The sequence below is a fragment of the Onychostruthus taczanowskii genome, unplaced genomic scaffold (assembly GCF_017590055.1).
Source record: "Onychostruthus taczanowskii isolate IOZ18803 unplaced genomic scaffold, ASM1759005v1 scaffold62, whole genome shotgun sequence".
NCBI lineage: Eukaryota > Metazoa > Chordata > Aves > Passeriformes > Passeridae > Onychostruthus > Onychostruthus taczanowskii.
Window position 1 is genome coordinate 3730921 of NW_024503901.1, and position 12688 is coordinate 3743608.

Sequence of the window (12688 nt, forward strand, 5' to 3'; positions counted from 1 at the left end):
AATGTATAAACAGGAAGCGTTCTTCATCAAAAATCTAGTGAATTGAATGACAGAGCTGAATAAAGAAAATTAAAATTATCACCCTCTTTTCTGCACTCTATTAAAAAAAAATACTACATTTAAAACTGAATGAATATTTCTAATTTGCAAATACATACAAATTTGGATTGTGATTTAGTTGATTTTACATTAGTGACAGTTCCACAGCTTCTTTCAAAACAGAATCTCCTCCGCCCACGTCTTGAAAAACCAGTTTTGAGAGCTCTTTCAGCTACAAATACGTGAATGATTGCTGTCATGCATTCACGTGGTCTCTAGTCCTATCTTGCCTGTTTTCTCTCTTACACAAATATACATGTTATTTCTGTTTTCTGTGTGAACTCTTTTCTGTGTTATTAGTTCTGTGGACAAAACAGTAGAATAAAATATTTATTCAAACACAATGTGTTATTTTCAGAAGTTCACAAATGTATTATATGGCTATTGCTCTGATGTGTAATTCCTGAAAAAAAATCTCTTTAGGAATATGTTTCTGTGATTGTTTAATGTCCGTAAAATAAATGTAGCAATTTTTAAATGTACTTTTCAGCAAAGGACAAAAAGATTAGCTGACAAACAGAATCATGTTACTGTTGGCAATTGTGTAGGGAAGAAATTAGAGCATCAGTTATACATATAGATCTGCACCTGACAGAAGGGCCTTTAAGACTATTTGAAGAGATCATATTCTTGTCTGTAATAACAAGTTTGGATTTATGAAGGATTGTACAGCTTTGAATGGTTCTGACCATGATAGTGATTTGCAAAACAGCCTTTATCTGCAATCAGAAAATTCTTATTTGACAGTAAGGTATAGGTAGGTAGATCTGACAGCCCAGTCACAGCACTGTTATCTGAGGGCAGAAAGGATGCATACGGACAACAGCAAAATTGCTATTGACTTCCAGACCAGAAAGATGTTACCTCACACACTTACGAGTGCATGTCTTGAAGAAAAGCTGCAATTATGTGTGTTCCCAGTGTCTTAGCAGGGCTTGGAAATCTTTATCCTGTATCAAGTCAGGATTACTTAATTCAATTTTTTGGTCACACTATATTCAAGAGAAATGATGGAGGAAATAATGAAGTTTGCTGACTTGAAAGTTGTTAACTGAAAGCAAGGATACACTGTTGTGTCTTTCATAACTATGATTCAGACCAGATGTGCTTTTCTTTAAACCATCATATTCTCTACATTCAGCTCACATAAATGAAAGATAAGCCACATATTATAGAATTAAGATTAAGAGTTACAAGGGAAAACAAAGGAAAACAAAAGGTAGAGCTGAAGTAAATCTTCAGATCTAATGGAATGATTCTAAAATTTTGAGCTCTGGTTGCTCTCAGGATACTGACTGTTTGGCTTGGGTCAGAGCAGAGTAGTTCTTCAAGAAGATCAAATTTTGGTGGCAAGCTTCATAATTTGGATACAGAAAGAAAAAAGTATAGGCCAATTTTCTTTTTCACATGGCAAATATTTGATGCTTTCAAAAGCTGGAACTTGAAGATCATGTAGCAAACAGCAGCCAGCAAGCTGTGGTTGTGTGGAGTCATATATGGAACCCGTTTATTCCAGCTGGTGTTTCATGTGGACATGCCAATCTCAGCAACTTCTTTACAACTGAGGCTGGTTTAGCAATACAGCATGGGAAGCTGGATGACAGGCAAATTCTGAAACATTCCTTTTTTAAGTCAATTGTTCAGCTACCACTTTTTGTATCACCCAGTTCATCAATAATAGTGGGAAATTTGACATTTTAGGCATTTGAATTTGGCAATGCTTTATATGAAAAACCTCAGTATAAAAACAAATATTTTGACTTTTAAAAGAAGAAGGTGTATCTCTCGAGACACTCCTTCAACATTTACTATTATACAGTGTGGTGATAATGCAGAGGCTTCTTGCCTCTAAGCTGTGGAAATTAATCTTGTTTTATTAGAAGCAAAATACATATCAACTGACTTATGAATAAGGTCTTAATTACTGTCATAGCTAGAAGCCAAAGAGCAAAGATTTTTTTTTGTTGGAAGTAGTTCAGTCTTATGTGGAAAACATGAATCTTACAGGAAATGCTTCTATTATTATGCATTTTTTTAAATACAGCAATGCATATGTGTGAAGCTTAATCACAAAGAGCAGAAGGAAGGCAGAAGGACTCTGTGGTGGAGGAATGGGTGTGCTCAGATGATCTGGAAAGGTCTGGCTTTCAGAATTTAAGGCAGGCCTGAGGTATTCTCCTGATCAGTCACTGCAGGAGATGAAAAGGAGATGTAGAAGTGTAAATACAGGTATTTGTGATAAAAATAGTGTTAGAGATTTGTGCTGCTTTTGGAGGAATTTCTTGCCAGATTAGATGTACTTTTACTTTCCCTGAAGCCAAGCCTGATGTTTTTCTGAATTTCTTTGGGATTATGCTTGGATTTCCCACAAAATGTTTGAGGGTCTGAATCTAGGAGTGGCATGTCTTAAAACCATTTAGGAGCTGCTTACTGGACTGGCCAGGGCAGTTTTAATTTTCGTTTAGAGTTTCCTGACGCTGTTTTTAAATTCAAATTACACTGGAGTTGCATTCCTGTTTGTTTTTGTTTTGCATTCCAGCTGAGCTGTTTTGCTTCGGTGGTTGAGATCTTATTAAAAATGTCTGAACATAGTTTACTACTGCAGCATAGTACAGAAAGCTGTAACTCTGCTTTCTCACAATCTCATTTACAAAGTTAAAAACTTTTTATCTCCTTATGGTCTGAAGATGAGCTGTTCACTGACCTGTGTGAATAATGTGACAGTTCCAAATCTTTATGAGCTGATATTTTTAAACTAATGGGATCCTCATAATCTCTAGTCCACTCCCCTTTCTAAATGCACAGATACAAACACACACACTTCAAAATAATGAAGGCCAAGGAAAAATGCTTTGATGAGCTCTATTCTTCCTCTTTATGCAAGATTCTTTTAATTTCTAAGCCCTAAAATTTAAATATTACCCTGATGATTCTTGATTGTCTGTGCTACAGATTAAAGTAATTTTTTTTAATTTGCATTTTAAATTTTAATGAATTAATCTTTGATATAAAACTTGAAAGCTCAGGGTAAGAGGAAAGCCTTAAGGACAAAATGGCAGTATTCTGTAGGACTGAAATGCTTGGGTTTAAAATTTCAGACTACCTGGCACATTTTCAGTGCTGACTGTAAAAGGGAGTGTACCTGTTTCTTAGATTCATTTATGCATACTGCTTTTGGGTTGGGACACTATGCAGCTGTTTATTCTGGATGCTGTACACATGTGAAACAGAAATATTGTTTTGCCCTAAAAATATTAAAAAATTAATATAGGATGAGAAAAACCCCAGTATTAATTAAATGTTGGAGGATGAAAGCAACATGCTGGACTCTCATGGATACAAGAGGAGTTGCAAGCCTCTTTATAGTTGCTTTTCATTTGGTTTAATTTTCACAAAAGAAGTCTCCTTTTTCAAAGTCTTATGACTAATTTCCCTTAGAAAATGGCTTTAAAAGTACTTAATAGAAAATAAATCCAAAATTCTTCTATGCAAACTACTACTTCTTGAGATGAAGAAGTTCCAGTTTTCATTGCTTGAAAATATACTGAAATATCAAATTTCTATTATCCTGGGACTGACTACATCAATGTCCAGCTGTACCTAAGCTGAAAAAGTAAATCAGAGACCTCTCTATCATCTTGGGACAGTTCAGGAAAATTTATAGTGAAAGTGGTAACTATCTAAAAAAACTACCTGAACAATTTCTAGGAAATTGAGTTCACATATGCTTAAAACCTTACATAAATATTTTTAAAAGGCATTTTATAACCTATTGCAAAGTAAATAAGACTCACCATAGCCCTGAGCATATTTTTATTGTGTGGGAACCAGATCCAACAGTCACATGTTTTCTACACATACCGTGCCAATGCTTGCTTGATACCAACAACTGAGCTTAAAAAAATGGAATGCAGGTAGGAGCCTTTTTAAAATGCCAGAATTTTAAACTCTAAGAAATATTTGGAATTTTACAACTGGTTGAGATACATGCAGACTTTGGACTCCAATATTAGTTTTGTGTTTATATCTTTACTTTCTAGAAAGATCTCTAGTTGTTTAATGCTTCTTGTTTGTTTGCTGGTTTGTTTGTTGGGATATTTTTTGGGAGGGTTTTTTTTTTTTTCGTTTTTTGGGGGCTGGTTGGGATTCTTTTGATGGTGGGGTTTTTCGTTTTTTTTTGGTTTTTTTAATCATAAGGTTTTTTTAGTAATTGTTGGGCAGCACAAGCAAAGAAAAGGAAAATCTGCTCTAAGTGCAATCCTTTGTGGCAGCCACAATGTTTTATTGTCAGTGTAAGCATTATTATTAAGCTTTTGCCAGAATCCAAAATCTTCACCTTCCATCAGTAAAGACAGAACCACAGGCCACAGTGTCTCCACTCTATTTTAGGTGTGTAAGAAATACATTTCACATCTGCAAAAAGAAAGAAAGGATAGCTCTGTCATCCAGAGAACCAAGAATGTTTCTGATTTTTAAGGACTGCTTCTGTCAGTTTCTGCTGCTTCTGTAAGTTTTAGCAGCCTGACAGTGGAGCATGTTGTGAGCTTTCCAGCATAACATTGCTTTCTTGGAAAATGCTGCTTTACAAAAAGGAATCCATTTGCTAAAGAGGGTCAGTTTTGCCCAAACTCTTTAAGTCAATGTTAGCATTTGGGGCTTTTTTAACTTAAGGGACAATTTTCTGTCATCAAAATGTCATTTGGTTCTGCTTGATGCTTTCTCTAGGAAACCTGGTATTCACAATCCACTTTCAAAGCAAAACATGAAATCTTTTGAATGGCTCAACTCCAAAATATTTTTTTTTTAAATCATCAGTCTTGGAGGCTTTTAACTTGATTTGAAGTAAGGGAAGAAGTCAGTGACTAGAAAACTGTTGCAGAGCAGCAGAACTGCTTTCCATCCTGGCCTTCTGCATCAGCTGCTGATGGCCACTGAGTCTGAGGGACCCATCAGCAGGGCTGGATGGTCTCACCTGTGCTCCAGGTGCTGTGCCAGGGACTGATAGCATCTTCCCCTTCAGCTGACCACCTCAATCCATTCTGCAGTACCCCTCTGTAGCTGGCCCAGGGCCTGCAATGGCTCCTTGGCGGTCAGAAGCCTGAGCTAGGAAATGCCAAGTCATGATGACTGGGCCTTAGAAAAACTCTCTTCCACCTTCAGACCCCTGCTTATCTCTCTGTAAGCCTAGAGGTCACTTTCCCCTGACCCTTACTACTGGACAATTTCCAAAACCCCTGTACCCTATATAAACCCCTGCTTCTGCCCAGTTCAGCAGAAGAGCTGTCCCTGAGAACCTTTGTGGAAGACCCCAATAAAGAATTTCTTCGGAACCTCACATGGCCTTCTCCTCTCTCTCCCTGCATTTGCTGCGGCACCTAGCAAGCTAACGAGCTGAAATCACAAAGAGCTGATAATCACTGAGAGCTGATATCACTCGAGCTTGCTAAGGTTGCCTGCAGCCAGCAGCTGCTTGGGAACTCGGACGGGCTGTGCTGAGCAGGACTGCGCTATCCGGACCATTGCAGCCCACCAGGCATGCCCCGGCTGGAAGCAGCCGTATTACTCCTCTTGCCCCTGCAGGCTCTCACCACACCAAATGCTCTCAGGGAAGGAGCTCCCAACAGGGAAGGGGCAGGGTGACAGGCAGAGGAGCAGGGCAGGGATGCACATAGCTGTCACCAGGCAGGGAAAAGCCACCAGATTTGCTCTGAGCAGGGCTGTGACCAGCCCTCAGCCATTCCAGCCTGTCAGACTAAACTTGTGCAAGGAGATGACCGAAGTGGAGGCAAACCTGACCTGTCTTTGGGGCCGATTCCTAATGTCACTGACAATGCTCACTTCCTTTTTTGTCACATTTTCTTTCAGATTCCTGCAGAAGGACAGAACAATCCCACGGGACAAATGTCAGCTTTCAACATACGAAAACAGTCTCCTAATCAAGGAGGTAATACTGAGTCTCCATTTCCTGCTCCAGGGGCACTTGCAGGCTGAGGCGCGGCCTCCCTCCTGTCCAGGCCCCTCCATGCCCCTGGCACAGCTCCCTCACAGAGCAGTGGCAGGAGGGTGATCGGGGCTGCTGTGACCCAATTCAGATGCCACACTCTGGGTGTTGTGCATAAGCTGTGGCTGGCAGGGATTGAGGCCAGAACATCCCACTGGGCAGTGGAGTGTGGTGGAGCGAGGGAGCCGGGTGGTGAGGGGCAAGGTGGTGTGGTTGTCATGGAAAACCCACAGGACCAAAGTGGCTGCAAGGGCAGCGGGAAGATCCACTGGTCTCAGTGCCGTCTCTTTGACCCACACAGGGAAAACGAGGAGAAATTGAGGAAAAGTAGAATGGGGGAAGGAGTCAGAAAAGTTGTTTTATCATTGTTTGATTATTGTTTAGTCCTCTGGATGAGTAAAACTTGAGGAGGGGTGGAATTTGCTTTCTATGCAGAGAAATAACCAGAGGCAAACTAGAAACATGATGAAATTTTCCATTTCCCTGAACCTCAAAAATATTTCTATAGACTGAAAGGTTTTGAGATGCATGAGGACGTAGTTCAGGTGGGATGTGCCAGTCTCAAGTGCATCAAAATTCACATAGCCACAACAGGGAGTTGCTTGGCTCTACTGCATAGTGGACATATATTTTTATTGTCAAATAGAGACAGAGATGAGCTTCATCTGCCTGTGCTCATGTGACCTGGTCTTTTATATCAGAGCTATGTTTAATTTTTTAGCTGAAGCTCGGGAGAAAATTCATTAGGCTAGAAAAGAGGGCCAGCAATCTGCTAATGCCTAGCCCAGGGCCTCAGGCATTAGCAGATTGCTTGCTAATCTGCTAAACACTTGTCAAGTGTTTCTTGACAAGAAAACATTATATATTCCTGGGCTACCAGCTTTATACAAGTTTTCATGAAACATTCTTTTCACTTAGCCATTTAAAAAGCCATGATTTCTGAGAAATCCAAGTGATTTTTGACAACCCACTGGAGCTATTCAGGCAAGCCTGGGATGCCTTAATTTTTTTAAAATCCTTAAAGTCAGATTTTAGTAAGTATTTTTAAGACAAAAACTAGCTCAATAGGCAGTGAACAGGCTGATGCAGAATTCATGCAGTGAGGATAGATTAGTTTTTGTTAATCTACCATGATTGTCAGCTCATTCTTACAAACAGCATTTTCCCTGTCCCTGGTCATTTGTCAGTTGGCTGGATCTATGCTGCTTAAAAAGAAGAAAGCCAAACCTGGGTATCAAGGCCAAGAGATGGAAGCACACATCTGTGCTATCACAGCCATGGCTCCTAAAACACCTGCTACTTCTCTACCACCTCAGTCTTGGAGAGAGCAAGTCCAACACAGAATCAGAGAACATATGCAACTAGGCAGCATCAGTGATGAGTCCAAACCTTTCATTCCTTCTCTTTCACTAGGCAGTATGGACATACCTATAGGGAATTGAAACAAGCACAGTTTGAATTAGAGACATACATTTTTGGACTGAATTTTATCTATTTTTACAGAATTTTATCTCTATTTTATCTACTTTTAGAAAAAAAAAAAAAAGTATTTAAAATTCACTCTTGGCCATTGTCACTTAAGATAAATGTTTTGGTGCTTTATGACAATTTGGTCTTCTACTCACTGTAGCTATTTGTCATTTTTTAATGTTGTCACTACAGGTGAAGTTCTTGTGTTAAATGCAAGGAGTACATTTTCTTATAAATCAGAGCAGAATGCCAAAACACAGCTCTGACAAATGACATGATACTGACTGCATGTTCTTTCTACACATAATGCTTACAGTCTAATTACTGAACACCAGATAGCGATGTCTACTGAAATTTGAAAATCCTTTTGCACAAATGCTCAGAGAGTGAGGAATTAATGGAGAAAACCATGAGGGTCTTTACAGGAGAACACAAGATCCTCTGTACTTTTAATATTTTTTTAATTAATTGGCTGTATTGACAAAGATTTTGTATATTTAATATTTCACCCTCTCTTCTCTGGAAAAATTTGGGGCAAATATAGCAATTAAAAAGATGGAATTTCTATTTGGTCTGAACTTCTATATTTCCATTTTAATAGGCCATGTTAAAATATCACAACAATATTTCCTCTTACCTCAGACAGGCTGATGATATGAAACTTAGGTGGACTGAGAATACTAAACAATAGTCCTTGCATATTTTGCTTGCAAAAAGGGCCAAAATTCTCATGAAAAAAACCAAAGGAGATAAACATCAGCTTTCTAAAACAGGGAAGAATCCATATTCTCCCAAATCAAGTGCATTTCATACTGTTACTTTCCTAATACACTAAATATCAGCCTTGTGGGACAAAGATATTTTAGGTTCTTTTCAAAAGTATGTAAGGCTTCCATGTTTGTTCAGCATGTCTCTCCCAATAACCTTTGAAACCATACACCAATATTAATTAAATTTGATGTAAAGCTATTGCTTTGATTAAAGTTCAGATTAAAATTAAGTAACTGACTAGTAAAGAAACTCTGTTCATTCAGCCTTTGAGGAAAAAGCTTCAGAGGGAGTCTGACTCTTTGAGAAACATGAAAATCCACATATTTTGAGCTGGGTATAGTTGGAGTGCCATGTGGTCACCTCAAGATTAGCTGTCATTCAAAATTTGTATCCTGTCACACATCTGCAAATACAAAAGCCACAGACAACACCCCAGGAAACAGGATTCATTAGCTTGATTTTCCTGGGATTACTGTGGTATGCAAATTTCGTAATTCCTTTATCAGATCTGTGAAATGTGTTTACATTAGAGACAGGCAAAGCAGTTTCATATTAAGGATGAAACTGAATTGAGTTTGCTAAACTGGGTTTCTGCAGGCCCTTCAAGGTGAAGCTACAAACTTTTCAAGAAGCAATCTGGATTAAACAGGTGTGATAACTGAAAATTCAATCTGTATTAAACTTTTGCCTATTTCAACATCTGTAATAGTACTTTAGGTTTCCAACATTTTTCTACGTGTTAATTTTTGAGATGTGTTTCTCTGCATTTGCAGATAAGAAGAGCCCCTCTGTTGCAATTAAAAGCAGACAACAGTCTACACATGATGTTAATAAACGACGGACCCTTTTGCAAGATAACAGCTGGATAAAGAAGAGGCCTGAGGAGGAAAGGTAAGAAAAATAGGACATGCATTTCTTCCACATTTAGTTCAGTATGCCATGCACCTTTGCATGGACTGTCTACTTTTGCATGGATGGTATCAACCAGAATTAGGGAATTCAATCAAATAACTCCTATTTATCTATCTTGATGAGATACTGATTGCCTTTTGAAAGTATTAGCTTGCTGAATATTCACTGTCTGTTTTTCATTGGGACTTTTGAGTGCTGAGTATTTAATGAAGTTCTGCTCTACAAGTAAAATCACTCGTTTGACATGTCTAGGTTGCAAGACTATGATCTTTTTCTTTTTATAAGCAAGAGGATTATAAATCTTGGCAATTTCTTTTAAGGAGCCTAAATCAGAATCAGTTTAATTTAGTCTAGTGTAAACTAGGACTTAAATTACAGCAGAAACATGCCTTGCAACCATGTTATCATTATCTGGACCATGAACAGCTTGTAGGAAGAGATAATTCTTACTCCAAAACATCTGGAGTTTTCTACTGCAGAGTTCCGTAGCTGGTGAAATTACAGTGGTAGTGGACAGCTGTGAAATCTGATTGAAAACAGAATAATTTTTGCCAAGAAAAAGTTATCTATTTTTAATACTCATTGTTTTTCTTTTGCTTGAAGTGCTGATGAAAACTATGGAAGGGCGGTGCTTAACCAATACAAATCCCAAGATAGCCTACACAGGTATGGTGGAGTATCTGAACACATTTCTAATTATATTAGCAAAAACTGAGTGTCCTTTTACTATGTCATGAACAAAGCAAAGAACCTGCTTTGTTCAGTTTTAATCTATACATATTTTCACTGTAAATCTGCCTCCAGTGTCCATAATTGATCACTGCAGTGGATCCAGGGTTTGACATCTGAATGGTCTAAAACCCTGTATGTTACTTTAATCTAAGACATAGATACTCTTGTATTAATGATGAGTTGTTTAATAAAATCAGTGACCAAAATGGCATTTCTAAATTTTTTATTACAGCAGTAGCACAAATGAAAAGGAAGATCAGAAAGCTGTTCTTGGACGATACAGATCTGATACCACCTTGGACAGGTAGGGCTCTTTTTCTGGCTGTATTGTATGTTGTGGTTGTCATACCTGTGAGAGGTCTTTAAAAGGAAAGCATTAATGAAGTCAGTGGTTTCTTTTAAAGTTTTCTTATGTATTAAGTATCTAAGCAAAAGACTTCTAAGCATCTAAGCAAATGACTTTTGTATGAATTTTCAATGAGACAAATGAAAATGTGATTTCAGAAAAGGTTCTTTTGATATTTTCTCTTTTTTTTTGGTAGCTGCTTCTGTGTATTCTTGTTCAGATAAATGTAAGCATTTTTCCACAGCTGATAACCATTTCTCCCCAGTTTCCTCCTTTTCAAACTCTAAACCCAAGTCATATCTCCAATAGCTAAGCACAAGATGGCTAAACCCATAGTTCTTTGCAAATACTATGATCAGTACCTATATCAGTCATTCTTTTCATACAGGTGCTTAATTTGAATGTTCTGTTCAGCCTTGATCTCTGCTGGGTGAAGACATGACCATGCTTGTGTTTGCAGGTTCTTTCTGTGTTACATCTTCAAAATCCAACCACCATTAACATCTGGTATCCAGAACATACTGGGGCTATGAGAACCAGCACTTAAATACACTCTGGGAAAAGTGCACTTTATTCAGTTGGGTTCTAGCACTGTATTATTTTATTTCATGATCCTTACTTCTCTTGTAAGAAACAATGCAAAATTGTTACATAAAATTTACTTTCTCCACAGGAGTTTGAAAAAGAATAGTCTAGAGACTTGTTCAGTATCATCACCCTACCTATTCTTGTACAGCCCAGTGAATCCTGCTGTATTGGTTCACTCATCATGAGAAAGCCGTTCTATAACTTCAATTTACCTGTTGCTCTTCTTTGTATCTTTTCTATTTCCATATTAGTTTTTTGATCTGGGAGTCCAAATCTCCATGTAGGTATTTAAGATTTGTGCACACCTTGTATGTACACAGAGGAGTAATAGAGGAGTAATAACAATGATTTCTATTTTGCTTGCAATTCCTCCCCTTCTGCTTCATGATGTTGAATTTGCTCTTTTGAGTGCTGCTAAGAACTGTGTTTTAATTTTCACAACATTATCCATATAATTCCAAGATATTACTCTTTTTCTGAGTGATAATTGCTGATTCAGAGATCAATTGTTTCTCTTGTCAGGCATTACTTTGCACCCAAGAAAAGTGAATGTCATCTGCCATTTTAGAAATCTGACATGTTAGCAGATGACTTCTGAAAAGCTTTGCCAGTCACCATTTGTTTTGACTACCAGAAAGTAATGACATTGGCAAGGAACATCATTCCACTCTCCCTTTTTCCAGATAATTCATGAATTTATGGAAGAACACAGGTTTTGTACAGATCTCTGCTTCCACTCTGGAAACTTGCCATTTATTTCAAATGCTTTGTTTCTTACATCTGAAGCAGTTTTTTCTCTATTACCCATGGGAGGTCAGTTTACTTAAAAACACTTAAAACAGACTTCTGTGAAGTTTTTTGGAAATTCAAGTAGCATATATCACCTATGTCACACTTATCCAGATAGCCACTCACTTCAAACAATTTTTAAAGCTTGATTTTCATGCCTCAAACCCTGATTGCTAATTTAGAGGTCATAGGACAAATTCAGTTTCTACAGGGTCACTGAGGATCACTGTTCTTTTGTACATCTACAACTTTTTTTCTTTTGTACATCTTTTGTACTCTACATCTTTTTGCTTTATGCTGAGATATTAAAGTATCTGGATTATTTCAGATTGTAAGCTGCTTATTTGGTCTTTTCATACACACAAATATTTAACATAAAGTATTCTTAATATGCAACTGATGAAAAAGTATGCCAAAAAAAGGATTTTAGGTGTAAATAAGAATTGTACCAAGTGGAGAACATCTTTCCCATAGGAAGCAGAAGTATTAGGAACTAACTAACTATTTGTCAAAAGATTAAACCTTAAAAGTCAGGTAGGGATGAAAATTACAATGCTATTTTTCCATGTACTTAGTGATCCTAAGTCCAGAATACCTTCCAGAAACACTAAATTCCAACCACATCTATAGCAATTAGACCTGGGTAGAGACGGAAGCAAATGACATACTTCCGTTGTTTGCTTCATTAATAATCTAATACTTTGGAATGATAGAAATTACTAGGAAAGGATCAGAGAGCAAACCAGAAACCATTGCAGTGTTTGGTATGAACCTGCTTTCCACATCTTGAACACTGCATGAATCATTTCACTGGTGTGATGAAGCTACAATAGAACCAGGAAAAAAAAAAAAAAAAAAAAAAAAAAAAGAGGAAGGTGAGAAAGGATGGAATAGCTCTCATATGAAAAATGTCTGAAAAGACAAAAAGTTCTCCACTTGGAAAAGAATAATATAGGGAAACTGAATAATGAAAGAATATT

The 12688-nt window shown here is 37.6% G+C and overlaps 1 protein-coding gene across 1 annotated transcript in view; it reads left to right on the plus strand.

Moving 5' to 3' along the window:
* SCEL (sciellin) overlaps positions 1 to 12688 on the plus strand; it is a 78424-nt gene that overhangs the window by 34822 nt on the left and 30914 nt on the right. The window contains exons 2-5 of the mRNA XM_041419932.1: positions 5965 to 6043; positions 9115 to 9232; positions 9857 to 9919; positions 10218 to 10289. Of these exons, the coding sequence (XP_041275866.1) occupies positions 5965 to 6043; positions 9115 to 9232; positions 9857 to 9919; positions 10218 to 10289 (332 nt within the window). The remainder of the gene's footprint in view (positions 1 to 5964; positions 6044 to 9114; positions 9233 to 9856; positions 9920 to 10217; positions 10290 to 12688) is intronic.